Source organism: Podarcis vaucheri (assembly GCF_965113315.1).
Source record: "Podarcis vaucheri genome assembly, chromosome: 3".
NCBI lineage: Eukaryota > Metazoa > Chordata > Lepidosauria > Squamata > Lacertidae > Podarcis > Podarcis vaucheri.
The window spans coordinates 66,582,179-66,607,557 of NC_138761.1; the positions used below are offsets into that span (position 1 = coordinate 66,582,179).

General features: G+C 42.1%; 1 protein-coding gene and 1 long non-coding RNA gene across 2 annotated transcripts; one reads left to right on the forward strand and one right to left on the reverse strand.

Annotated features, from left to right (window-relative positions):
• Positions 1–1,739: 1,739 nt before the first annotated feature.
• TMEM244 (transmembrane protein 244) lies at positions 1,740–24,468 on the forward strand. The gene is made up of 6 exons (XM_082216194.1): positions 1,740–2,740; positions 14,945–15,030; positions 15,409–15,482; positions 22,142–22,267; positions 23,247–23,291; positions 24,265–24,468. The coding sequence occupies exons 1-6, from the start codon at positions 2,714–2,716 to the stop codon at positions 24,357–24,359; spliced, it is 453 nt and encodes a 150-aa protein (XP_082072320.1). The 5' UTR covers positions 1,740–2,713; the 3' UTR covers positions 24,360–24,468.
• Positions 12,156–14,788, reverse strand: LOC309528615. Its single transcript, XR_014217845.1, has 2 exons — positions 14,679–14,788; positions 12,156–12,241 (listed from the first exon to the last, which is right to left on the reverse strand). It is a non-coding gene; the product is annotated as an uncharacterized lncRNA (long non-coding RNA).
• Positions 24,469–25,379: the final 911 nt, after the last annotated feature.

Sequence of the window (25,379 nt, forward strand, 5' to 3'; positions counted from 1 at the left end):
TTTTCTATTGCCACAGCTGAAGTCAGATTCTGTAACTTATTTACAGGGAATGGCATGAGGGGGCGCCTCAGGCAGGAAAATGTCTTGAGAAAGGCAGCTCCTTTTTTGAATAGTCATGACTTTTCTCCGTAAGTTTTGCTTCCTTAAAAATTAAACTCACGAGGCACGCAATGAGTAAGTGGACATTTCAGCATTTGTTTTAACTTGAGCATCATCAGTTTGAGGTCCTCATGGAGAGCGGTTTAAACACATAACAGTGCATCTTAAAAGCTAAGGTAGGGGGGAATCTCTATCCTATCTGCTGCAGCACCAGAGAATAAGCCATTAGGAAAGGAAATAACTATCACGTCACTAGTTATCAATGTCTACTAGCTACAATGGCTATGTTCTGCTTCTACACTCTCTCAATGTCAGTTGCTAGTAATCACAAGTGTGGAGGGTGCTGTTGAGCTCAAGCCCTGCTTTTAGGCTTCCCTCAGGTATTTTGTTGGCCACTGTGAGTTTCAGATGCTGGACTAGATGAGTCAATGGCCTAGTCAAGCAGACCAGTGGTCCATCTTTTTAGGTTCTTAATAGGTTACCTGTGTAACATGACTACCTGTGATGCTGACTGAACAGCACAAACTAAGGTCCTTCAGCCACACTAGAGCACTTCAGCACAGCTGCAGCACTGCTTTTCCCCAATTGCCTTGAAGTAGTAATTTTACCTTGAAGTGGAATTAAAATCTATTGCTGTATTATGCAGCAATGCCGTTTTGTACTGTCTGGTCACAAGGAAGTTCCATTCAGCAAAGGTCTTTCTTAAACAAAGGCTTCCATTTTGCAACCCCAACCCTTTTTGTTTCTTCCTATTGTTGAGGGTTGTAGAATTAATGATTAATAGCCTCCTTTGCCCCTTTAATAGCTTCTCTAAATTGCCCCAGTCCCAGTTTTCCTTTGGAGGTGGGACAGGAAAGATGATTTAATTACTAATTTCCTCTTATTACTCCTTTCCCCTTTTTATTCTTTTCACTAATGGAGAAATAGTGGTTTTTATGGCACTGTTTTACCCCCTTTTTAAGGAATGTTTGTTTGTTTACTAAATTTGTTAGTTGCTTGTTGCCGAAAAGGTCTCCAAATGCCCAAATGTTTGAGGCATAGACTTAAGTTGATTTTTTAAAAAAGTTACATTAAAATATAAACATATATGCACAAAGCATATACTGCAGCAATAAGTAATTGAAGCTGCCACCCCCATAACCACTGGCTTTGGAGCACTTTAGAAAGGAGAAAAGCAGGAGCTGTTCATCACTAACAGCTCAGCCTGGATCAACAGGAAGCAATAAGGCAAGTTGTGAACGTGCAAAATGGAAGAGTTCAATTTAAAGGCACAGAAGCCATGGAAAGCCTTAATAGCGTTTTAGCTATCCACACTGCATAGATCAGCGTCGCAATAAAGTTTTCTCTTAAAATAATCACCACAAAACATGTCTGGGGAACACTGGGAACAGTTCCTGGGACAGCTCTAGAATGCAGTGGGGCAGTGCTTCTCAAGCAGTGGACCAGGACAGAGCTGTGGGCTTTGCTTTCAAGTGGGTCTCAGTGCCACAGCCTGCCTTGTGCTGCCTCAATTGTTGATTCCACCCTCTAGTCATCTCATAGCCTTTGGATTTAACAAGCGCCAGCACCAGCAACTCCTTGCATGCTGAGTAAAGATGCCCAGGAGACCTAGAGCAGGGATCAGCAAACTTTTTCACCGTCCCTCAGACCATGTGGGGGGCCAGACTATATTTTGAAGAAAAAAATGAACAAATTCCTATGCCCCACAAATAACCCAGAGATGCATTTGAAATAAAAGCACACATTCTACTCATATAAAAACACCAGGCAGGCCCCACAAATAACCCAGAGATGCATTTTAAATAAAAGGACACACTCATGTAAAAACACGCTGATTCCTGGACCATCCACAGGCCAGATTTAGAAGGCGATTGGGCCGGATCCAGCCCCCGGGCCTTAGCTTGCCTACCCATGACCTAGAGGTTTAGTGGCAAGCAGAGGGTGAGGAAGGAAGTTTCCTTCCCCTGAGGGAAAGAGTCAGAGAAGGCCTTGAAGGACAGTGGAAAAGTGGCTTCTGATGATGACGTTGATTACTTAAACTGGGAATAGGAAGAAAAGGGACAAGACAGGAAAGTTATTATTGCTATATAGGAGGAAGATGCGGATGTAAAAGGGTGGAGGAATGAAAGAAATTGCGGGGGGGGGGGAGAGGGAGGAGAAGGTACAAGAAGGTACAAGTTTAGTGTAGAAGGAGAATGGGTAAAGAAATTACAGGAAACAGTTAAACAATACTGTAAAGGGCATGTGGGGGTGAGAAGCGAAAAATATGAAAGAAAAGGCCTTCTCCACTCAGAGCCTCTGGATAAGCAAATGCTGACAAAAACAGATAGATTGAGCCACAATACCTCAGATAAATGTCTGTACTTAGCGGAAAGCTAGCCTATGGAACTGCCTCTGTGGCTAATAATTTAGCAATTTCCAAAGATGGATTAGATATTGTTAGAAGGTGATTACCAGTTGTAGTTATACCAAAGTCTTCTTGCATCCGTCACCATTTTGTGACTTGTTCTACCCCTGCACTACTATTTTGTGACTGGTGGGCCTTAGTAACTTTCAGCAGCCTCAAGTGGGCCCTGCAAGTAGAAAGTTTGAGAACACATTCAGGAAGCCAAGAATGACAACATGTGGATTCTCCATAAGAGTGAATTAACAAAGAGTGGCAATTCCAGGAGGAAATTGGTGCAGAAGCAGAAATACCCTAATGCAAGATAAAGGTAAAGGGACCCCTGACCGTTAGGTCCAGTTGTGACCGACTCTGGCGTTGCGGCGCTCATCTCGCTTTATTGGCCGAGGGAGCCGGCGTACAGCTTCTGGGTCATGTGGCCAGCATAACTAAGCTGCTTCTGGTGAACCAGAGCAGAGCACGGAAACGGCGTTTACATTCCCGCCAGAGTGGTACCTATTTATCTACTTGCACTTTGACGTGCTTTCGAACTGCTAGGTTGGCAGGAGCAGGGACCGAGCAACAGGAGCTCACTCCGTTGGGGGATTTGAACCGCCAACCTTCTGATTGGCAAGTCCTAGGCTCTGTGGTTTAACCCCCAGCGCCACCCGTGTCCCAATCTAATGCAAGATGGTTGTATGTTAATACTGGCTTAGGGTTGCTCTTGCCACACCAGTAACATCTACTAGTACCAGACATATTGAGGCCACCTTATGTATTGTAAGCCTTCTAGAGAACTTTGTATGATGGGGCTATAAGTAATGCCATCTATGAACAAATAAACAAATAAAGCAGAGTAGCATTGGCTCATTATTGGACAGAGAAGGTTATGTGGCATTTTTACTGGAATGGGGGGAGCAGTTGCTAAGGTTTACTCTGTGTTGTTCTAAAGTATTTTTGACCACCTCAAATATATTGGTGTAACCCTACGCAGTTAATAATCTGGAGCAATCTTTTGTGATTATAGGCAGCATAGCTGATAGATGCCCCCCCCCATGTCACTGCAGTACCAGCTGTTCCCTGCACTGTGAGGGTGTCAAGCAGGCATAGCCAACCTGGTAACCTCCAAATGTTGTTGGACTCCAACTCCCATTAGCTGTAATGCTCAATGGTAAAGGATTATGGGAGCTGTCCAACAACATTTGGAGAGCTCTGCATTGGTTACCCCAATCTATAGGAATTTAGCCCCTATAGTTCTTATAATTCCACAGAGGAAACCATTCTTATTCAAAACCAATTTAAGTCTGTAATGCAGATATACCCTAAGGGCCTTTTCACATATAGTTTGAAAATTGCTTGAATTATCAGCTCTAGCTCATTACATTCCCTTCCTCCATAAGTAAAGATTTCTCCTGTAGTAAAGATTCTCTTGACCCCTCCAGCTAAAAAAGGGGAAATGCTCTATTACTTGCTTAGAACTAAATCTCTACAGCTCAAATTTGATGGAGGGCCAGTCACCTGCTTTAGGTAAAGCATCACAAGTGACAACAGCAGCATATGAAAGTTAAAATAGGCTTGTAATCTACCATCTTGCTTCATCCTCCATTGCATTAACAATAGGATTTCTGAGCATTCAAAAATTTTCATTAAGCTCGTACTCACATGCACACAAATAGTGTAAGAAAGGCTCAAAGCACTTTAATTAGTGTGTGCATAAATGTGTGGACTCCTTGCAAGTACTTAACTGCTGATCTTGCAGTTTCCCCATACTTTCTGAGATAGTTTATTATATTAGTATGTACATCATGCTTTTCATGTACATACAGTGAAGCCTGTTTTATTCAATATTAATTATTTATCATTAACATGAATTGACTTCAGTTGATAGTGATAATGTAACTGTTTTCATAACCTTGGTTTTGATTGGTTAAAAGAAAGAAATCACCATCTAATCAAGAAAGCTTAGCTCTGTGTTAGATTATTCATTCTTTTTATTCCTCAAGGTAACATAAATAATCTCATTCCCCCTATTATCCTCATAACAACAACCTTGAAAGGTATGTCAGGTTGACCAACTCAGAGTCACTCAGTTTTGCAATGTGACAAAATTAGCTCCATCTGCCAAATTAGCTCCATCTGCCATTTCCAAAGACGCAGCTTTCTGTTTTCTGATAACTTTTTAGTCAAACTCCACATACCAGAAAAACAACCTATTCAGGTTTTTCTTCTACACTGAGATATTACTCCAACTCCCCCCCCCCGTGAGTAAATTCTATCTAAATGTTTTAAACAGCATCAGTTCTTGTACAGAGCATGACCAACCTATCTCCTATCCTGATATCACTCTGACACATTGAGTTCGTGTTGTTCTGTATTGCAGAGGGCTTATCAACATGGTTCTTTCCTCACAATCTTTCTTTTATTTTTTCCGTAAAAGATGTAGGACCAAATTAAGCTGTACATCTTTGATTTACTTCCCTCTGTGAGTGGACTCGTGTAATATTGTGGCCTTCAGTGTTTAGGCCACCCTAAAAAAAGGGTGCCGGAACTCACCACGAACACCTCCCTCATTCTCTTAGCAATGGTGCCCACCTGAGAACTGAATTCCAGCAAGTTCCAGCTGAAAAAAGCCCAGAGTATGAGAATCGCTGGACTCTAAGCAGGGGTGCCGACTTCGGCCCTAGGTTATGGGTACCCAGCATGCACAATGTGATGTCATGACATTACATTGCAGCATGATGTCATGATGTCACATGTCCCATGGCCTCAGAACCTGACTTCCGGTGGCCTTGGACAGCATCTCTGAGGTCTCATGACTTCCGGTGGTTTGTGAGGCATCAGAAGTTGCATCGGGGGCCCTGCGATGAAATGTTTTGTGGGTGCTCAGGCCCCCAGGGCCCCTAGAGATGGTGCCCTTGGTTCTAAGGATCCTGTTTGCATACTTTTTCCATAGTTTGAAGTATTTGCCATGGTCATTCACCAATCATCAGACAACCAATGTGTTAGGAAGTTCACTTTGGGAGGAGACATGGAGAAAATTTGCTCTGGATATTTTGTGGATGTGATTTTTAAATCACAACAGCACCATGCGCTTGGACCAGAGGAAGCAGGTGGGACAGGTTCAGGGAGTCCCTGTTGCCAAGGTATTGGGAAGAGGAAAGTATGTAATGGGAGACGGGAGGTAGACCATTCGTGTCTTTTTGGAGGCTACAACTAGTGCAAAATGCGACTGCTAGGTTGTTAAGTGAGGAAGCCCAATGGAACCATATGTTACCAGTCCAGAAAGGACAGCATTGGCTGCTGGTGACCTACTGAAGCCAATTCAGGACAATGTCAGGACAAGCATAAAGGTAAGGGAACCCCTGACCATTAGGTCCAGTCATGGCCGACTCTGGGATTACGGTGCTCATCTTGCTTTATTGGCCGAGGGAGCTGGCATACAGCTTCTGGGTCATGTGGCCAGCATGACTAAGCTGCTTCTGGCAAACCAGAGCAGCGCACGGAAACACCGTTTACAGTGGTACCTCGCAAGACGAATGCCTCGCAAGACGAAAAACACGCAAGACGAAAGAGTTTTCCGTTTTTTGAGTCGTTCCGCAAGACGAATTTCCCTATGGGCTTGCTTCGCAAGACAAAATGTCTTGCGAGTTCTTGTGAGTTTGTTTCCTTTTTCTTAAAGCCGCTAAGCCGTTAATAGCCGCTAAGCCGCTAATAGCCGCTAAGCCGCTAATAACCGTGCTTCGCAAGACGAAAAAACCGCAAGATGAAGAGACTCGCGGAACGGATTAATTTTGTCTTGCGAGGCACCACTGTACCTTCCCGCTGGAGAGGTACCTAATAATCTACTTGTACTTTGACATGCATGCTTTCAAACTACTAGGTTGACAGGAGCAGGGACCGAGCAACGGGAGCTCACCCCGTCGGGGGCATTCAAACTGCTGACCTTCTGATCGGCAAGTCCTAGGCTCTGTGGTTTAACCCACAGCGCCACCCGTGTCCCCAGGACAAGCATACAGTCCTAAATGGCTTGGGACCCAAATGCCGAAAAGAGCACCTCTCCTAATATCAAATATCCTGGGCCATATAATTGGCATGGGGGTGGGGCTATTGGTGGTACTAGAGGCTGCCCAGTTGGCACTGACCTGTGAGAAGATCCTAAGTGGAACTACCTCACTTATGGAATGCCTTCCCTGTAAAGGTGCATCTGTCTCCCTCACTATGAACTTTCAGGAGGAACTTAATAATATTCCTGTTTACCCAGGCATTTGATGGCTGAAAGATTCTGTTCCTGGCAACCTTGACATTATTAGCTGTGAGGGAATGTGACTGCCTTATATGCTTTTAGATGTTTTAAAATCTTTTAAATATACTTTGCTTTATTTTTAGTAGTATTGTTCTACCTCCTTGGTGTTTGCTTGGTGTTTCCTTAGGGAGAGTGGGATAGAAATTTAATAAATGAAATGAAATTTTTACTGAAGATGCTGTAGCAAAATTTGAAACATCTGTACAGTCCTGGGCTTTTTACAAATTGTTTTCAGCGGATTCTAAAGTGAAATTTGAAATCCAAAGCAAATTTAAAATGAAAAGCACAACCATTTAAAACTGCACTGGCTGCATTCCTATGCACACTTTCCTAGGAGTAAGTTTTATTGAAAACAGCAGCACTTTTCCCTGTTTCGGTTGTCAGTAAATAACCATATTATTCATGCAAAACCTACAAAGATTGCCTTGTTCTAGCTAATTCCAAAAAAGCTTTTGGCAGTTTTAAGCAATAATCTTGTGATTCATTTCGTATAAGAACAAACAGCAAAGATTCTGTAGCACCTTAAAGACTAACAAATGAATTGTGGCAGAAACTTTCATGGACCAGATCACTAATCTGTAAAAGGCAAGCCATCACCACAATATTAGCCTTAAATGTTCCATACAGAAATGTTGCTTTTCTCTGCAGTTGGCTCAGAGTGCTACCTTAAGGCTGTGTGTGTGCACTTTGCCTTTAAAGTACATTCAAAGCACATTTCCCCCACCCCCTCAAAGAATTCTGGGCACTGTAGTTTATAAAAGGTTGCTGGAAATTGTGACTCTGTGAGGGGTAAATTATAGTGCCTAGAATTCTTTCAGAGGGAGAATGAGCCTTTAAAGGTATAGCACGTGCAATCTATGGAACATCACATTAAGAATTTATTATATTCAGGAAGATATGAGCAATAGTCCCAAAATACAAAACTATTAGGGGTAGGAATCACTGACAAAATATTTCTGGATATTGCTCTCACTCCTTCAGCAATGCAAATCTTTATATAGCCTCTCCAAAACTGCAATAATAAAATTTTCTTTTTGAAAGGTGAGCAGTTGCAAGTTCAGCACAGAGACACTTTGAATAAATTTAGAGGAGAAAAGAAAAAATAGCATGACTAAAGGTGCTTACAACATTACACTAGCTCACAAATGATAAGATCCCTTAGAACAGTACTATATCAGGCTAAATCAGGCGTGGGGAACCTGCGGCTCCCCAGATAGTGTCAGACTTCAACTCCCATCAGCCTTAGCCAGCATGGCGAATGGTCAGGGATAATGGAAGCTGTAGCCCAACATCTGGAGAGGCATGGATTCCCTAGTCCTGGCCTAAAATATTTGTGTGAATGCAACTGAAGTCACTCCAATGAAGAGGTCAGAGAGAGAAGCAACAACATATATATGAACGTAACAGTTTTTTCATATGTATACGCTGACAGTGAAAGATTGTTTTAAATGAACAAATTCTTTCCTGCCTTGACATCATTTTGTGGAAATACACCTAGGGGAATGGTGATGCAATATGTCTAGCGTGGCCTAGTTGTGGGAAGTACTGCTGCCTTAAGTCACTTGGATATTTAACCTGATCAGTTATGTTTGCCCTCTAGTGGTAGCTCTTTTGAACACAAGCAAGACAATTTTGACTTGCAGGTCTGCTGCGATCATGGTATGCAATAACGTACCGTATTCAAATGACCTTTCCATTTGATTCTTAGCATTTCACATGACATCATAGAGAAGGGTGGTATTTTACTAAGTTTTAATCTGAGGAGACTGATATTAATGGATTTCATTTATGATCATTAATTTCAGTGGGTCCATTCTGAGTTAAACTTAGTTGAATACTGCCCGTTAGGTTTAACTTCATTTGTCTACACAACTTTCCCACTTCATAAACTTATATTCTTATAGGGCTTTTTTTCTTAATCATGCTGTTCTTTTACAAACATATTTGCTCTGTAGTCTCCCAGCTTTGCCTTTGCGATATACTGTTATTAAAAGACTATGCTAATAACTTCACCAGACCTTAGAGAGAGAGAATAGACTATAACTCAATGCAACCATTTTCTACAGAAAATATGTTGGTATGGCACCTCCAGGATTCCTGACATTAATACGTTAGCAGAAAACTGCTTCTGGATTGGCTAGGTATAATAAGTGCCTGAAGTCTTGCTGGTCAAAGGCCAGCCCACCTGTGAGGCAACTTCCATAGACAGTACTTCCATAGGGGCATCAGGGCCCAATGTAAGTCTTTATTTCCCTCTTGTTCCTGATGTAGATCTTCACTCATTCCTTCTTCCCTGGCGGGAAGGAAGGCACCATTTTGTGGTTCGCCTCAGGTGCCAAAAGGTATTGGGCCAGCCCTGATGATATCCAAAATTACTTGTACTTAGAGTAAACCCATTAATTTCAATCCACTTAAGTCCATTGGGTTTACTCTTAGTATGGCTGATGCTGGGTATCACTCAGAAACTCCTGTAGGCTACTCTTCTGGGTTTTCCTGCTTAAAAGTTTCAACACTTCCTGGATTTAAATTGTCTCCTCTTCCATCTTCCAAATCCTAGGCCAAGCTTCCTCAAACCCAGCCCTCCAGATATTTTGGCCTACAACTCCCATGATCCCTAGCTAGCAGGACCAGTGGTCAGGGATGATGGGAACTGTAGTCTCAAAACATCTGGAGGTTGGGCCGAGGTTGAGGAAGCCCGTCCTAGACTCTTAATAATATGGACCTAGAGTTCAGCTTCTGGCAATGCCTCAACACCATCTCAATTAATACTATGCCACTCAAACCATTTATTCAACCTAACCTAGACTTTTATTTTGATATCATCTGCAGTGAGTTAGTTCTGGTCTAGTCAAGGGTTTTCTAAAGCAATTGATCTTACGGGATAACAAAATGGAAATAGTTTATTACAAACTATAGTGTGCTGAGTAATGCCAATAATAGAGACCAAATTATGAAACAAATGTTTCTAAGGATTGCTCATACTCTTTTTCTTCTGCTCGATTATCCAGAAAGTTTCTGAGAAGTAAAAGCACCACTGGCTCAGCATATCTACACAATAAATTGGTTGCTTTGTGCCCTCAAGTGATGACAGGATATAAAGAAAGCTTAAGAATTATGAGAAGGAACACCTTCTTGCTGGAACAAAGCTGTCTTATTGGTCCATCTTGTCAGACCCATTGGTCTATCTTGCTCAGTACTGTCTACATTGACTGGCAGTGGCTCTCCAGGGTTTCAGGCTTGCTGAAGTTATTTCGAGTCCGACTTGGAAATGCTAAGGATTGAACCTGAGACTCTCTGCATGCAAAGCAGAGGCTCTACTGCTGAGCTACAGCCCCATGCACAGATCCATCATACCTGCAGATTATGTTAAGCTTTTAATATTAGTAACTGTTATGTACTGAAGTTCTCCCCCTGGGCCAGCAAGGGGATACTGTAGATAGTTATGCAAATAAGGGATCGAAAGTGACGTTCAGTGATTGGATAGTTTTAGAAAATCGTTACAGTTATGTTGTACTGGAGCTCTATATAAGCAGGCTGACTGAACCCTTCAGTTCAGTTCTGTTCTGGCCTGTGAATAAAAGAGAGCTGTTTGAAGAATTGCTGTGTCGTCTGATATGTTCACCCACAACTTAACAGTAACAGCCTATGGGTATTCTTCATATGATTGTAATATCACAAACCAAGGGGTTTTTTTTTGTACAGCAGACTTCACTATGCATCCTAAAGCATTTCAAAGTGATTTAAAAGCTATCAAAAAAGCAACAACAATAAGCACTCAGGCTCTTTCATTCAAATTCAGAAACAGAAAGAGCATAATCCTCAGTCATTTACTCTTGAAGTTGTTCCTCCAAAATCAATAGAGTTACTTCAAAATACTCAAGTTTTGGATTATAGCCTAAAACAGCTGTTCTGCCTGTCTAAGCTTTCCCTGGAGTTTGTACCGTAATCATTAATAGCAAAGACTTGAAAAGGCAATTGATTTCAATCAATATGGAAAGCATTGCAAACAGCAGGCAGCAGCGAACCCAGCACCTATGAACAAAAGCTGACAAAGGTCAAAAAGGAACAGAATTATTTTCACATGCTTGAAGTGCAGGTGGGCAGGAGAAGGTACATTTTGTGAAATGCAAACAGGGAGGGAACATCAGCCCCCACCCCCACCCAGCATGTGGGGTGCAGAAAGGGAGCCCAAACTCAGGTGGACTCCCACCTGATTTTAAATTATTGACTTCTCCAGCAGCCCTCTGTTCAGAAGGACTCTCCAATACTCCAGAGAGGCTTGGAGATGCGGATGGGTGGTCTTAGGGAAGAGAAGTGGTAAATGTTCTTTCTGTGAACTAAATTATGCCCATTTAAGATCAAAGCTACTGTGTGTGTATGGATAAATGCTCAGGCACACAGTTCAAATCCACCAGGAGCCATGGGTTCAGTATTGTGGGCCTAATTCTGTGGATCTCTTTCCGGCTGAGATCAGACAGCCCCCATCTCACTCCCGTGGAAATTCAGGTGCTTGGTGAACAGCTTTGTGTTGTTGTTGTTTTTACTTCAGCAGACATGTTAAGAAAACCTTTCTGCTGCTGCTGCTGCTGCTGCTGCTGTTGTTGTTGTTGTTGTTGTTGTTGTTGTTTGTTCTTCTTCTTCTTCTTCTTCTTCTTCTTCTTCTTCTTCTTCTTCTTCTTCTCCTTCTCCTTCTCCTTCTCCTTCTCCTTCTCCTTCTCCTTCTCCTCTGATATTATTTCTACTGTATCTCTTTTGTATCCTCATTGTACACTGCTTAGAAACAATGCTGTTAAGTGGTATATGAACTGATTGAAACAATTAATTAATTAACAAGTCTAGTGGCTCCTTAAAGACCAACCAATTTATAATGGCATAAATTTTTGTGCATAAATTAACTGGCACAATTCAAAGGACAAATGGCTATAGAGCAGTTGTTGGAAACCTTTGGACCCATTGATGTTGCTGAACTACAACTCCCATCATCCCTAGCCATTGGTCATGTTTACTGGGAATGCGAGTGATGCTGTAGTCTAAACCACTGAGTCTCTTGGGCTTGCCAATCAAAGGGTCGATGGTTCGAATCCCCGTGACGGGGTGAACTTCCGTTACTCTGTCCCAGCTCTTGCCCACCTAGCAGTTTGAAAGCATGTCAAAGTGCAAGTAGATAAATAGGTACCGCTGTGGTAGGAAGGTAAACAACATTTCCGTGCGCTCTGGTTTCTGTCACGGTGTTCCGTTGCGCCAGAAGCGGTTTAGTCATGCTGACTGGTTTATGTTGTTATTTATGGCATCTTTTGTAAATAAAAAAATAACACCAAATCCAAATTTAGAAGGTTAGTTTTGTTAAGCTAAATCAGCAGTGTCTTGTAACATCTTTAAACAAATTTATTGTAGCATAAGCTTTCACAGATAAGTGATATTTCATCAGTTGACGGGGGGGGGACGTACCATTCTTTCTAAAGAAAACAACAGTGGGTCAAAATACCTTGGCAAAACAATATTTACACATTTAAGTACTTCTGATCTAAATATGATAAAAAAGTATTTGCTTTTAGATAAAAAAGAATTCAATTACAGCTGATTATTGTTTACTTCCAGTTATGGCCTCAGGGAGGGGCCATAGCTCAGAGAATATGATACTTGATATGCAGATGGTCCCTTGTTCAGTCCCTGCTATTTCCCATTTGAAAATAAGCTCCTGTATCAGATCAGGAGGTTTTCAGAATTACATTGCCAGTCAGCATAAGACAGGACCAGGTGAGATCAATCAATGGCCTCAACACAAGGCAGCTTTGTGTGTGTGTGTGTGTGTGTGTGTGTGTGTGTCTGTACAGACACATATATACACATACATGTTCATTGTAAATGGTTATAGTAAATGTATGTTATGATTTGCAAAAGAAATCAAAAACAGGACAGTCGTGCCTCCTCTGTGAACTGATATCAAAGACCCACAATAGAAAGAAAATGGAAAAAATGAAAATACTAGCTACATGCAGTTTCTTAATAGCAAAGTGTGCAAGATGTGGTGGGGTTTTTTTTTAGCTGAGCATGTCGAAAAGCAGTTTGGACTTTTAATGAGCTGCTAAGGATTGTCTGGTTGGACTTCAGCAGCTTAGAGTTGGCTCACAGATGGCTTTTGCCCCAGTTCACTTTAATCCAATAATGCTATTCTGCTCCGTCTCACACTGCACACCCAGTAGTGCTTTGTGAGTGAAAAATTGAGGCTTCTTCCAGCTGATATTGGTATGAGAAATGTAACTGCATCACTGCTCTTTTGCTCATCATGTGTACATGGCTCTCAAGATAAAAATTGCTGAGACTAAGGTAACAAAAATCAAGTTGGCATTGAACTCAAGGTCATTGCGTAGAATTTGCTATATGTGACATATGGCAGGTATTTGGAAGAACCATTGCCTTTACTCCAATAAGCTGTCTTGTATACTTTTGTCATTCTTTGACTCTTGAAAAAAAAAAACATTAAAAAAATTAGTGATGCAGGTGGGAAATAATTTAAAGCATTGATAACAACTGCTGGGACATAAAGAGGATTTAAAAAAATATATATGTAAAGTTTGAAAGTGTTTTCTAACATTGTCTGGAGCTCCTGAAACATAATTATTTGCTCTTTGTACAGAAACTGTTATAAAATGCCACCAGTCCTCATGATCTGGTGTAGTTCTAAAAGTTTCAATAGAATAGCTTCAAACAGTGCTTTCTCTTTCTTTCTTTCTCTCTCTCTCTATTATATATATTTATATATAGGTTTAGGGGTACTCTCATTTTCCTACTCATATTGAAATACTGCCCTTCAATGAGGTCAAACTTAGATTTGAAAAATGTTTAGGGGTATGTGTACCCCCCAGAAGAAAAGCACTGGCTTCAAGCCAAATTGTGACTAACAAATCACTGAAGTATGCTGGATTATTTTATTATTATTTCTAAACAGAACCAAGTTTTTGAAATCCACCAGATATGGCAGCAGGGATGGGAGGCACGTAGAATACCAAGACATATAGCAGGCATAGGCAAACTCGGCGCTCCAGATGTTTTTGGCCTACAACTCCCATGATCCCTAGCTAACAGGACCAGTGGTCAGGGATGATGGGAATTGTAGTCACAAAACATCTGGAGGGCTGAGTTTGCCTGTGCCTGACATATAGGCTTACTAGTCACTCTGTGATTAAGTGATGTCTTGGATCAGGACCAGAGCATTTGGCCACCAGCTAAAATAAGGTTACCAGATTTTTTCCCCCAATGAATCCGGCGACACTTTTCAACTTCCTACTAAATAGATGTGTTTTGTCAGGGGACTGATTTGTAAATCCGGGGACTGTCCCTGGGAACCGGGGACAACTGGTAACCTTAAGCTAAAATAGCCTTTTGGCATCCGGTTATAGAGAGTTCATTCTTTAAATCTTTCACATACGTTTTATTATCATTTACAGGATTCTCTCCAAGTAACTGTAACGTTTCTAGTGTGGTGACAACTAGAGTTTTATTTGGTCTGCTGCATGAAGTTTGCAGACATGAGATGAGGTGGATGGAGAACAAATTGTTGTTGTGGGATTTGGGCCTTGGCTCAAGACTCTGTTCAGCCATGAACACAAGAATGAGTCATTGGGTCCTACAAAGTGGTAGCTTAACAAGCTGTGCACAGGGTTTCCCATCAGCTTATGTTGCCCTAGCAAACAGGGATGAAAATCCAGCACACGTTTTTGCTTCATCAGAAATCCAGGCAAGCAGGAGAAGGTAATATTCAAATGTTCAAAATGGACAAGCTTATCAAGAGTTTATTGTAGTAAATTGACATTTAGTAAACTGACATCTGTAATCGCACAATTTCTCACAGCCTCAATACCCTTACGGAAAATGGCACTAATGGGGATTTACCTCATAGTGTTGCTTGCAAGATCATAGAATCTAGGGAAAGATCTGAGAGCTAAGCAGGTTTAGGTCTGGTCAGTGCTTGGATATGAGGTTGCTTAGAAATTCTATGCAGATGGCCTTGAGCTGCATTATAGGAAAAAAGAGGGACATAAATGTACTAAAGTAATAATAATAATAAATAATAATAGTTTAGGGTAAGGTGTCTTACTGCTGAGTTATTGTTTTCTGGATAATTTGAAAGTGAGCTTCATGTCATTTTTCCTTTACAGATTGTTTTGCTCAATCTCCTACTATGTGTGATCATATTCTACTCTGTGTATTATGTGGTCCTATGCTTTTGTTTCACAGCGTTCAGGTAGGAATACTTTGGCAATAATCATGAATGAATGAATGAATGAATGACTATGTGACTACAGATGTAGTGCAATGCTGACAACATTTTGCTCAAACATGGCCTCAGATACTTTGGGTGGAATTCTTTAGCATAATAAAAGATAGTATGGTAGCTAAATGTGTCCATATAAGCATACAGAGTGGATTCTTGAATTCACTGTAAAATACATAATGGCTTTTAAAACATCTTCTGTGAAAAGTAGAACAATTAGCTAAAATTGCTTTAGCAAGACATTAAAAGAATTTAGGAAATCAGCACACATGCACAATGATTTGCCTGATTTAGTATCATAAGTTTCTTGTACTGGGATAAACTTTAAAATTGTCCAACTCTTCACAGGCTGCAGATGTTGGATGGACTGGCACCATTTGATTTCAAGACCAGCCCATCATGGATTCACTCATATTATTTAGGTAAATGTTCTTCCTTGAAGTCCTTATTCTTAAGATGGTCTTATTCTTAGATGGTTTCTCTATTGAAATACTTCAAACACTTGAATTTTTAAAATGAAGTTTAAGTATTATACAGATCGTATCATCTTATAGCAGGGTTAGCAGGATTGGGGAAACCTTTTCAGCCTGACTGAGGGCCAAATTCCCTTCAGGTAATCCTTCTGTGGGCCATAGGCAAAAGTGAGGAAAGAAACAAAGTGAATTTTACCTCTGTACAGTAGAGTAGTTTGTACACACAGCCCTCTATCCTTCACACATGCAAGGAAGAGACATTATGAGAGCTCAAGGGCACATTTCAGCCTGGCAAAAACACTCAAGGAAGGTGTAAAGCAGGGCTCGTGAGAGGTTTGGCTTGGGATTGTGTAGTCTGGGGGAAATTGTGAGGGCCACGCAGTAAGACCATCAGGCCTGCATTTGACTCCTGAACCCGAGGTTTCCCCATATCTGCTTCATGGTTTCATAATTTTATATTGTATGGCATTACTAATTTCAAGTCAATGGTATTTATTTATTTATTCAGTTTATATCCCACCCTCCTGAAGGAGCCCTGGGTGGCAGACGCAGCAACAATAAAACATCAAAACAACAACTAAAACAGCTGAAATCATTTTAAAAAAAAATTAGTGAAGACTAAAGTACATAGCAGTTTGACAGTGGAACCAGTTACTGAGGTGGAGAATGGAGAGTTCTTCAAGCAGAGGCTGCAAAGCCACATGTTGGGGATTCCTAAGCTGCAGATTTCTTGATGACCTACAATGCCTTCTCCAGCAATGTGATTCCAGAGGTCTGTATGTATGACTTTTCAGTTGGGGGCATTCACATTTGAGACCCTACTTGAGATGCCCACCCAGAGCTAGCCCTGATAATATTGTTAACACATCTCACAATTACTCAGCATTCCTAGTTCATATGGAAATATTCCTGTCATGTAAAACAAAAGAACATATCCCAAAGCAAGGGGTTCAGGCCCACAAAAAGATGAATAAAGGAAATAGGGTTCTGAACATTGTGGGTCTGGAGGTTCCCATTTATGAAGGCATACACCCAAGATTTCATTCATACACACCAGGGATGGGGAACCAGCAGTCCTCCAGATGTTTCTGGACTCCAAGTCCTGTCAGCCCCAACCAGTATGGCCGAATGCCAGGCATGATGGGAGTTGAAGTGCAGCAACATATGGAAGGCCACAAGTTCCTCACACCTGAACTTGTTAAGCATGAAATGTTAAGCAGGTATATGAAAGCACATGTATCATTCAGATATACTAATCAAATAGCTAGGATTGGTTGTGGATTCCTGTTGCTGTATAAGCTGTGAATCGTCTTGGCTGTGATTCTTTATAAAGCTATTATGGCTCCCATTCTGTGCTAAAAGAGAGCGATTTACATTAAATACATACATTTTAGTTATTTTATGGTCTTTTTTCCTTAAACGAAAGCTAAATCGCTATGAATGAAACCTTTTAAAATGTAAATTGTTTTGAGAAACATCTCAAACACTTACGGAAACAGAAAATGTGAGCAGATATGCTACTGATTTGTTTTTAGATTAAAATAACATTCAGGGAGGTGATTTAGTTACTTGGGGTGGGGGCTGGCCGCAAAGCCATGTGTAATTGCAATAAGTGACTTATTGCATACAAATCTCATCTCAGTCTTATTGATATGATGTTCTAGCATACACTGGGTCCTCCCTGCCCCCGGCAAGCAGTAACAGAGATTTAAATATGAATTTGCATGATGGCTTTGGGCAAGCATCTTTTTCTGAGGCCCTCCTGCCTCCAAACACTTGTTGAGACCATTTTTTATAGGCTTGGGTAAAAGGAACTGAAAATAGCACTGGAGGAAAGTTGGAAACCAGGAGTCCAAGGCCAGGAGATCACAAGCTGGTAGCTGGATAATAGAATCAGCACTTTGTCAATCTGATTCTGAAGCCTTTACAATCCCTGCATGTCAGGAGGTGCCAATGGCCCTCCTGGCTGGCAGAGTTACTCTGGAGCGTAAGAGCACCACAGCTTGTAGTGTCTAGGGAAGACTGCAACATCTGTAGGCTACCATACCCCCCCCAACATTTCTCTGATGAAAATAGAGATGCCCCATTCCATAATGATAATTTTAATATTTATATCCCACACATCTTATTGGGTTGCCCCAGCCACTCTGGCCAGCTTCCAACATATATAAACACAAAAGAAAACATTAAGCATTTTTTAAAAAACTTCCCTATACAGGATTGCCTTCAGATAGCTCATAGGTTGGATAACTCCCTACTCTCCAACATTTCTCCAATGAAAATAGGGACATGCTAAGGAAAAGTGGGATCAAATCAGAAACCGGGATGGCTTCTCTAAATTAGGGACATCCCTGGAAAATAAGGACACTTAGAGGGTCTGGGCTACGTGTGGCAACCTTTCTCAGTCTAAAGGTCACATTGCCTTTTGGGCAGTCCTCTGGTTAGGCCAGAAAAAAACTGCACATTTTAAGTTTGTACAGTGGGCTAGTTTCTAAACACACTCTCACACCCCTCTCTATCCAGGCAGGCAAGAATAATTGTAACAAGGACACATTCCAGCCAGGCAAAAAACCCAGAGAGGATATGAAGCACAAGTCGTGAGAGGTTTAACCTAGAAAGAGAGTGTGTAGCTGGCCTGGAGAGTGTCCCAAGAGCCAGGTAGAAAGACTTCACCACCCTGCTAAAGCCCTTGTAACTCACCAAACAGGGCTGCAACACAGAGAGCTGTAGATTTCTGGCTCTTTTAGACCTGACAGATCGACAGCTATTGAGCAGTCCCAAGACCACTCTTCTTATGGGTCTCACCTCAAAATGTGGGGGAAGTGGTTTTTGTGGTCCATCCTAAATTAGGTTTTCTACCTCCCAACCAAAGGTCATGGTCCTGTACCTTTTAAATATTCTGAGGCATATTGGAACCAGTTAGATTGTTTTTTTCCTGTACTAGGAGGCTGTGGAATTCAGAGCACCCTCCCTCTTTCTCCTCTCTCTGAGGTGGTTATCCTCAGATGGAGTCACTGGGGCAAACACTGCGCCCTACTTGGTCCCTCAGGGCCTCATTTCAAATGGGTGTTCCACTGAGGGAAATGTGTCTAGACAGAAAAGATGCCAAGGGATTGGAGCAGGACCCCATTATGAAGATGATGAAGCCAGCAGTTAATGGGGGAGTAACTGAGCTTGCATCTACATATGTTGTGCTTTAGTACTCGAGTCATCTGTCTTGGCAGATCACAGAACAGAGATAAATGTTAAAGTAGTCGTAGCCCTCTTAATTGGCGTGTCAGCTCCCCAATTAGTGCTTCATGGCAAAATTAACCAGTGCAGCATCAATAGTGGCCCTAAGGTCTTTTGTCAGCTTCTACCCGCATCTGTGTTAATACAGAATTCACAAATGTGCAGCTTCATTCTCTTCATTTACCTCTGTGTGCTAGTTGCTCACATACTGCACTAATATGACCATTCCATCACTCTTGACCTCTGCTTACCCACTTGTATTCTCTAGGTTATTATAGCATTGTAGTCTATAGATCCTCTCTCCAGTCCACAGGTCTTTTACTGCGCCCATGCCACACTTTTCCAATAACCAACAGCACCGCTTTCTAGATTTGTGCCAAGTTTTAAAGCAACTTCACTAAGTTGTTGTGGATTTCTGAATAAAGCAGCTAATCATTTTAGGATTGCCAATCTCGTCATAATGCAAATAGGGTTGACCACGTGCAACTCAGGAAAATGGTGATTATTATAGACAAATTCCACTTTGATATAAACTTGTTTTTGAAGAGCAGGTTGTTGTTTTTTACCTTTCATAGTTGTGTAGCCAAAACCAGATAATATAATTTTATCTATGTCTCAGAGCAGAAGCATATAATAGAAAGTGCTTTTAAAAAAACCTTTTATGATTTTAAGCCATTCAAGATTTTTATGAGTATATCCTATTTTTTTAAAAAAAGTAAAAAAAGTTTAAGGTTTTTGAGGAAATGGTTTGATTTAAATGGGTTTATTTTTACCTCAAGGTCAAGATAAGACATTGTGTGTCCCATGTAACACCTGGTGTAAACATGTGCCTTCATTGAACTCAGAGTCCTGGTCCCCACCATCACCACATGGCAGCCAATGAAATTGAGCTAAGGAGTGAGGGACTTTGTGCATGATGGCAGTCAGGGCTTTGTTTACTAGCAGCAGTCATGAATTCCTCATACTGCCTAGTCTGTCCTTGATTCAACATATATTACACAAAGGGGAGCTGGTACGCTGCAGAAAGTAGTGAATGGCATGGTGGGGCTGCACTGCTTATCTGACCTCTATCCAGTTGAGTTGTTACAGCACGCCACGGCAGAGAGAAGAGGAAGGGCGAGAGGACAGTGAGGTGAATGAACTGGATTGTTTCCACTGGAGCACTGGATTGGATTTGTGCCACGCCAGCCTCCCTGTCTCCATCTTAGCATGTAGCAGCGACTCAGCTGGAGCGAGTTCGAGTGGGGCCATCTGGTATTGCCTGCAAATGTTACTGGCTTGGAAGCTAGGGCTTTTCCCATTCACAGAAGCAGAACCACAAGTCCACTTTTGAGACTTTAACACTTCCTACTTATTGTCTTACATTTATATCCCTCCTTTGTTTCCTCATGGAACCCTAGAAGCTCCCTATCCACATGCTGACCAGACCCTGCCGTGCTTTAGCTTCAGCAAGTTGGTGGCCTTACCTGTCTTAATCCTAGAATTGTAGCGTTGGAAGAGACCCCAAGGGTCCCAACTCCCTGCATTGCAGGAATCACAGCTAAAGAATCCCTGACATACAGCCATTCAACCTCTGCTTATAAACCTCCGATGACAGACAGCCCACCACTTTTTGAGGTAGTCTGTTCCACTGTAGAAGAGCTCTTTCTTCTGACCATGCGTTGTCTCATCCTTCATGTAAATCATGTGAGCCAGCTTCAGTAAAATTAGTTGGATGGGATTGTGGGATGGCAGGTTTTCTTGCTTCTCCTTCTTCCCCCAAATCCTAGAGACTAAAGGAGGAGGAGGAAAGAGAGGTGAAATGACTAGATTGTGAAACTAAGCACTGAGCCCTCGATTCCTTCCCTTCTCCTAGTCTCTAGGGTTTCCTGAATGCTGGTGCGGGTAAAGGAAGCCAGTTAAGTCCAGGGTTATCTCCGGGAGAGCAGTAGATTAATTACAGTAATGACCAGAGCAGCTGCTGAAGGTCTGAGTAATAAATTAGAGGGACACTTCTGAATTAATATCAGGAAAGTATTATTGCTTACCTTTTCATAGATCTTATTGCAGTTATGGCAGAGAGTAAAAGAATGGATATAAAAAGACTATGGATCTTATTTAATCACTCAAAAACCTCTTTGTCTTTGTTAAAGTCAGTGGATGTTTACTATTAATTTTGGCTGATGAAGGATCAGCTCCTTGAAGGATAAGGTGGATTGTCTTTCGGTCTTGATAGAGAACCAACTGCTCAAGGCAACATTTAACTGTGTAAATTTTTAAGTTCATTTCCTTCACGAGGTTACTGCTGGTGTAAGCAACAATAAGTACCCATAAACTACTTTAATTTAGTGCATAATGGGATCTTGTTCATGGCAGGCAGGAGACTACAGTAAATACTTTTGCGGGGGAAATTACAGCGGCAATTATGAAAACCTGCCACATTCAGAACAATATGTACTTTAAAAACATATTAATGGTGTTTAAAATGTCACAATGAAATCTGTCTGCAAAAATTTGTTCATATGCAAACTGTCAGCCATCCTAAGTTATTGAGAAGTCATGTGGTGTGTAGTGTATCTTTCTGCTCCCCTTTGAGGGGTACAGCATCCATAGACAATTCAAGATGTCCTGCTGCCTCAGGATTGTTTTGTTTTGTACCATACCTCCTTCCTTGAAAAGCATCATCTTCCAAACTTTTGGATTGAAAGTAAAGGTGACCTCCTGGTAGTATTTACTTTGCTATTATCTTAGATGGTGGGGCTGAAAAGGCAGTCTTGCAGACATGTGGCATGGTGTGTAAGGTGTTAAGAGGATCACCAGAGGAAATCCAAAATCCCTTTAAAAATGTTGCTATGGATTTCCACTTCCAGATCGATACAGGCAGCACATGGGAATTATTTCATTGTGCTAGCATGTGGCTAGAATTCAGACTCCCCAAATCAAAGCATACACATAAATTAAAGCAGGGCTAGTGCAAGACTTTTTTTCTACCTGAGGCAAAGGACAAGATGGCGTCTCCCCCTAGACCATGTACAAAAGTCAAGACAGGTAGCCAGATGTTACTTCGATACTGGCTCTGGAACAGCATCTTCCACCAAACCTAAGGACAGCAGCCTGGCTTAGGGGGCCACAGGGTAAATGCAGCTCCATTTCCCTGCCTTCTGCTGTCTACTGCCTGGAACGTCTGCTTACTTCTCCCTAATGATAGAGCTGGCCTTGAATGAAAGAGATACGTGTCTCCCATAGCAACTTTGTATGCCTCCTTAATTGCAAAGAATGCTTAGCAAACTGAGCCTGGAGCTGAGGATAAATACAACTGCCAAGCAGTGGATAATTTAGCAGCAGCCATAGGATACAACTTCCCATCCACTACTGTAACTCATTTTCTGTTTGTTTAGTTCTTCTAGTGTCACTGGAAATAACCTATCTCGTCTCTGGACTGCTCTTTGTCTTGGTTGTAGAAGAATGGGTTTGGGATTATGCAGTGACTGTTACAGTCATTCACATCACCATAACTGCGGCTGGTACGTATGCTGTTTAGTTAATAAATCCACAGAAAAAGAAGTATTGTTGATTTAAAACAACAACTACCCCAGTTTTTTTAAAGCGATGCTTTTGGCTTTACAAGGACTCCTTGGATTATTAGCTTGTCCTTGCTTCTGTGTCTTGAGCTCTTGAGCTCTTGCCGAAGTTTCACTTGGTCAGCCATTAGGTTCTCCCTGCTTAGCCTTCTTTGCAGGATTGTTCTGGGGATGCTCATTGCAAGCAACCCTGAGCCTGGCGCTATCTGCAGAGGGAAAATTCTGTTTTCAGATGTAGTTTGAATTCAAGACAGCGCTGCAAATTGACTTCCAACAGGCTCACACTGACAGCATTGATAAGCGGATCAACTCTGATGATGTGACCCCTCTGTTGCATTTGGAAATTCCTGATGGGAACTTCCTAGTGTGAACAAGCCAATTCCTGCTGATTTTGCACTGCTGGGCAGTGACCCACACTTGTAAATGAACTACCAGGAGCCCATTTTAACCTTCTGATTTTTCCTTTATTCCTTTACCTGCTGCACAGCTGATTTTACATATGTCTAGTGGGGTGTGGCAGTGTTCGAAACTCCCATTGTTCTAGGTGCATTTTGCGATGGAATTTCACTAGCATGAGCAGTTTCTGAGCTCTGGGTGCAGTATTGCGCCTAAGATTTCAGATTAAAACTTCAGAGTGGAAGGAAAGGAGGACCTTTTTCAGCTTCCCCATGTGAAAAATGAACATAATATTTTAGCTGCAGTTCATTCATTTTCAGCTTTGTATTCTTATAAAAAAGCGACCTAGACATTCCGTTGTTGTGCCCATAACCTAGGCTTAAGGTGCCATTTAGCTCCTGGCTTTCATATCTCAGTTTCTAGCACTGGGGTGTGAGTGACTGTGGTTTTATGGTGTTGTTTGATATAATATTGTAATTTTTGTCATGTTGACATTAATCCTAAAATGTAACTTTTTGTTTTGCAGTTATGTCTGAATTCCCGCTGACATTGCACTGGTGGGCAGCTTTAGGTATGAGTTAAATGGTTATGATTTAATTATCCAAAATAGCACAGCTATAACTGTGGGTTAAACAACAGAACCTAGGACTTGCTGATCAGAAGGTCGGTGGTTTGAATCCCCGCGACGGGGTGAGCTCCCGTTGCTCGGTCCCTGCTCCTGCCAACCTAGCAGTTCAAAAGCACCTCAAAGTGCAAGTAGATAAATAGGTACCACTCTGGCGGGAAGGTAAACGGCGTTTCCATGTGCTGCTCTGGTTTGCCAGAAGTGGCTTAGTAATGCTGGCCACATGACCCGGAAGCTGTACACCGGCTCCCTCGGCCAGTAAAGCGAGATGAGTGCCGCAACCCCAGAGTCGGCCACGACTGGACCTAATGGTCAGGGGTCCCTTTACCTTTTATCTTTATAAAGCATAGGAAATAAAAAAGACCCTGTCAGATCAGGCCAAAAGCCCATCTAACTCAGCACTCTGTCCTCACAGTGACTAACCAGATGCTTATGGGAACCCCTGAAGCAAAATCAGAACATTCTCCCCACCTGTGAGAGCCAGCAGCCAGTATTCAGAGACATACTGCCTCTAGCAGTGGAGGCAGAACATTGTTAATGTGGCTGGTAGCCACGGACAGCCTTATTCTTTATGAATTTGTCCAATCTTCTTTGAAAGCCATCTAAGCCGGTGGTCATCACTGTGTGAAAAAGTACTTCCTTCCAACATTCAGCTTCTTTGGATTGCCCTAAATTCTAGTATTGAGAAAGAGGGAGAAAACATTTTCCCATGTCACTTTATCCACACTGCATAATTCTGTACCCCTCTATCATATCCCCCCCTTACTTGTCTGCTCTGTAAACAAAAACCCCCTGAAACACAGCCCAACCAAATATATGCCTCTCAAAACATCGCTGTTTTCCATGGCAAAACAGGTATTTTAAAATTCTTGCTAGCCGCTCCTAATACTAATCTAACATATTCTTGTATTATTTACAGGTTCAGGCCTAATTTTGATGGTTGGTGTTGGACAAAGTTTGGCTTACTACCTGTTCAAAGACAACTTTATTTATCCAGTTCTAGATAATTTCTGAAATGCATTTTTTCAGTGCCTATGTTGCTTTTTGAAAATGCACATGGATGTGTGGGCCAACGCTAGCATGCAGTTTTAAGTAGATCAGAATTCTATACACTGTCACAACCCAGGTGTTTGCTTGTTTTGTACAAGAATAACTATTTTTAGTCAATAAAACTGCTCTTATCACCAGAAAGCTCTTTCCGATGTTTAGTCAGATTCTCCTTTGTTGCAACTTGAATCCATTAGTTCGGGTTCTACCCTCCAGAAGAGAAGAAAACAAGCTTGATTCATCTTCCATGTGACAGCCCTTTGGATTTTTGAAGGTGGTTATCATATCTCCTCTCAGTCTCCTTTTATTCAGGCCAAATGTACCCAACTCTCTCAACCATTCCTCATAAGGCTTGGTTACCAGACCCTTCATTATCTTGGTCACCCTCATCTGCACATGTTCCAGATTGTCAATACGGTGTCCTTCTTAAATTGTGGTGCCCAGAATAGGGCAGTACTATTACTTACCTTGAGCTAGACACAATACAGTGGTACCCCGCAAGACGAATGCCTCGCAAGACGGAAAACTCGCAAGACGAAAGGGTTTTCTGTTTTGGAGGCGCTTCGCAAGACGAATTTCCCTATGGGCTTGCTTCGCAAGACGAAAACCCATAGGGAAATCTCTGGGGACCTGTTTTAAATTGCTGGTGGTCGGGAGCAAAGACTTTCGCCCACAGCCGGCCTTGGACCTCTTCTGAAGGCCGGCGGGGGGCAAAAGTCTTTGCTCCCCCCCGCCTGCCTTCCCGGGACAACGGAGACTTCTCCGCTGCCCCGGGTGATCTTAAAATGCTGGCGGGCAGGAGTGAAGCGTTCGCTGCCGACCCCCAGCATTTTAAAATCTCCCCGGGACAGCAGAGAAGTCTCCGCTGCCCCGGGCGATCTTAAAATGCTGGCGGGCGGGAGCGAAGCGTTCGCTGCCGACCCCCAGCATTTTAAAATCTCCCCGGGACAGCAGAGAAGTCTCCGCTGCCCCGGGCGATCTTAAAAT

Excerpts from the sequence above, each read along its gene's own strand:
- TMEM244 (XM_082216194.1), top strand. The coding sequence starts at position 2,714 with ATGACAACATGTGGATTCTCCATAAGA. Across the intron at positions 15,031-15,408 it reads TTTTGTTTCACAGCGTTCAG|GCTGCAGATGTTGGATGGAC; the intron begins GTAGGAATACTT and ends AACTCTTCACAG. Across the intron at positions 15,483-22,141 it reads GATTCACTCATATTATTTAG|TTCTTCTAGTGTCACTGGAA; the intron begins GTAAATGTTCTT and ends CTGTTTGTTTAG.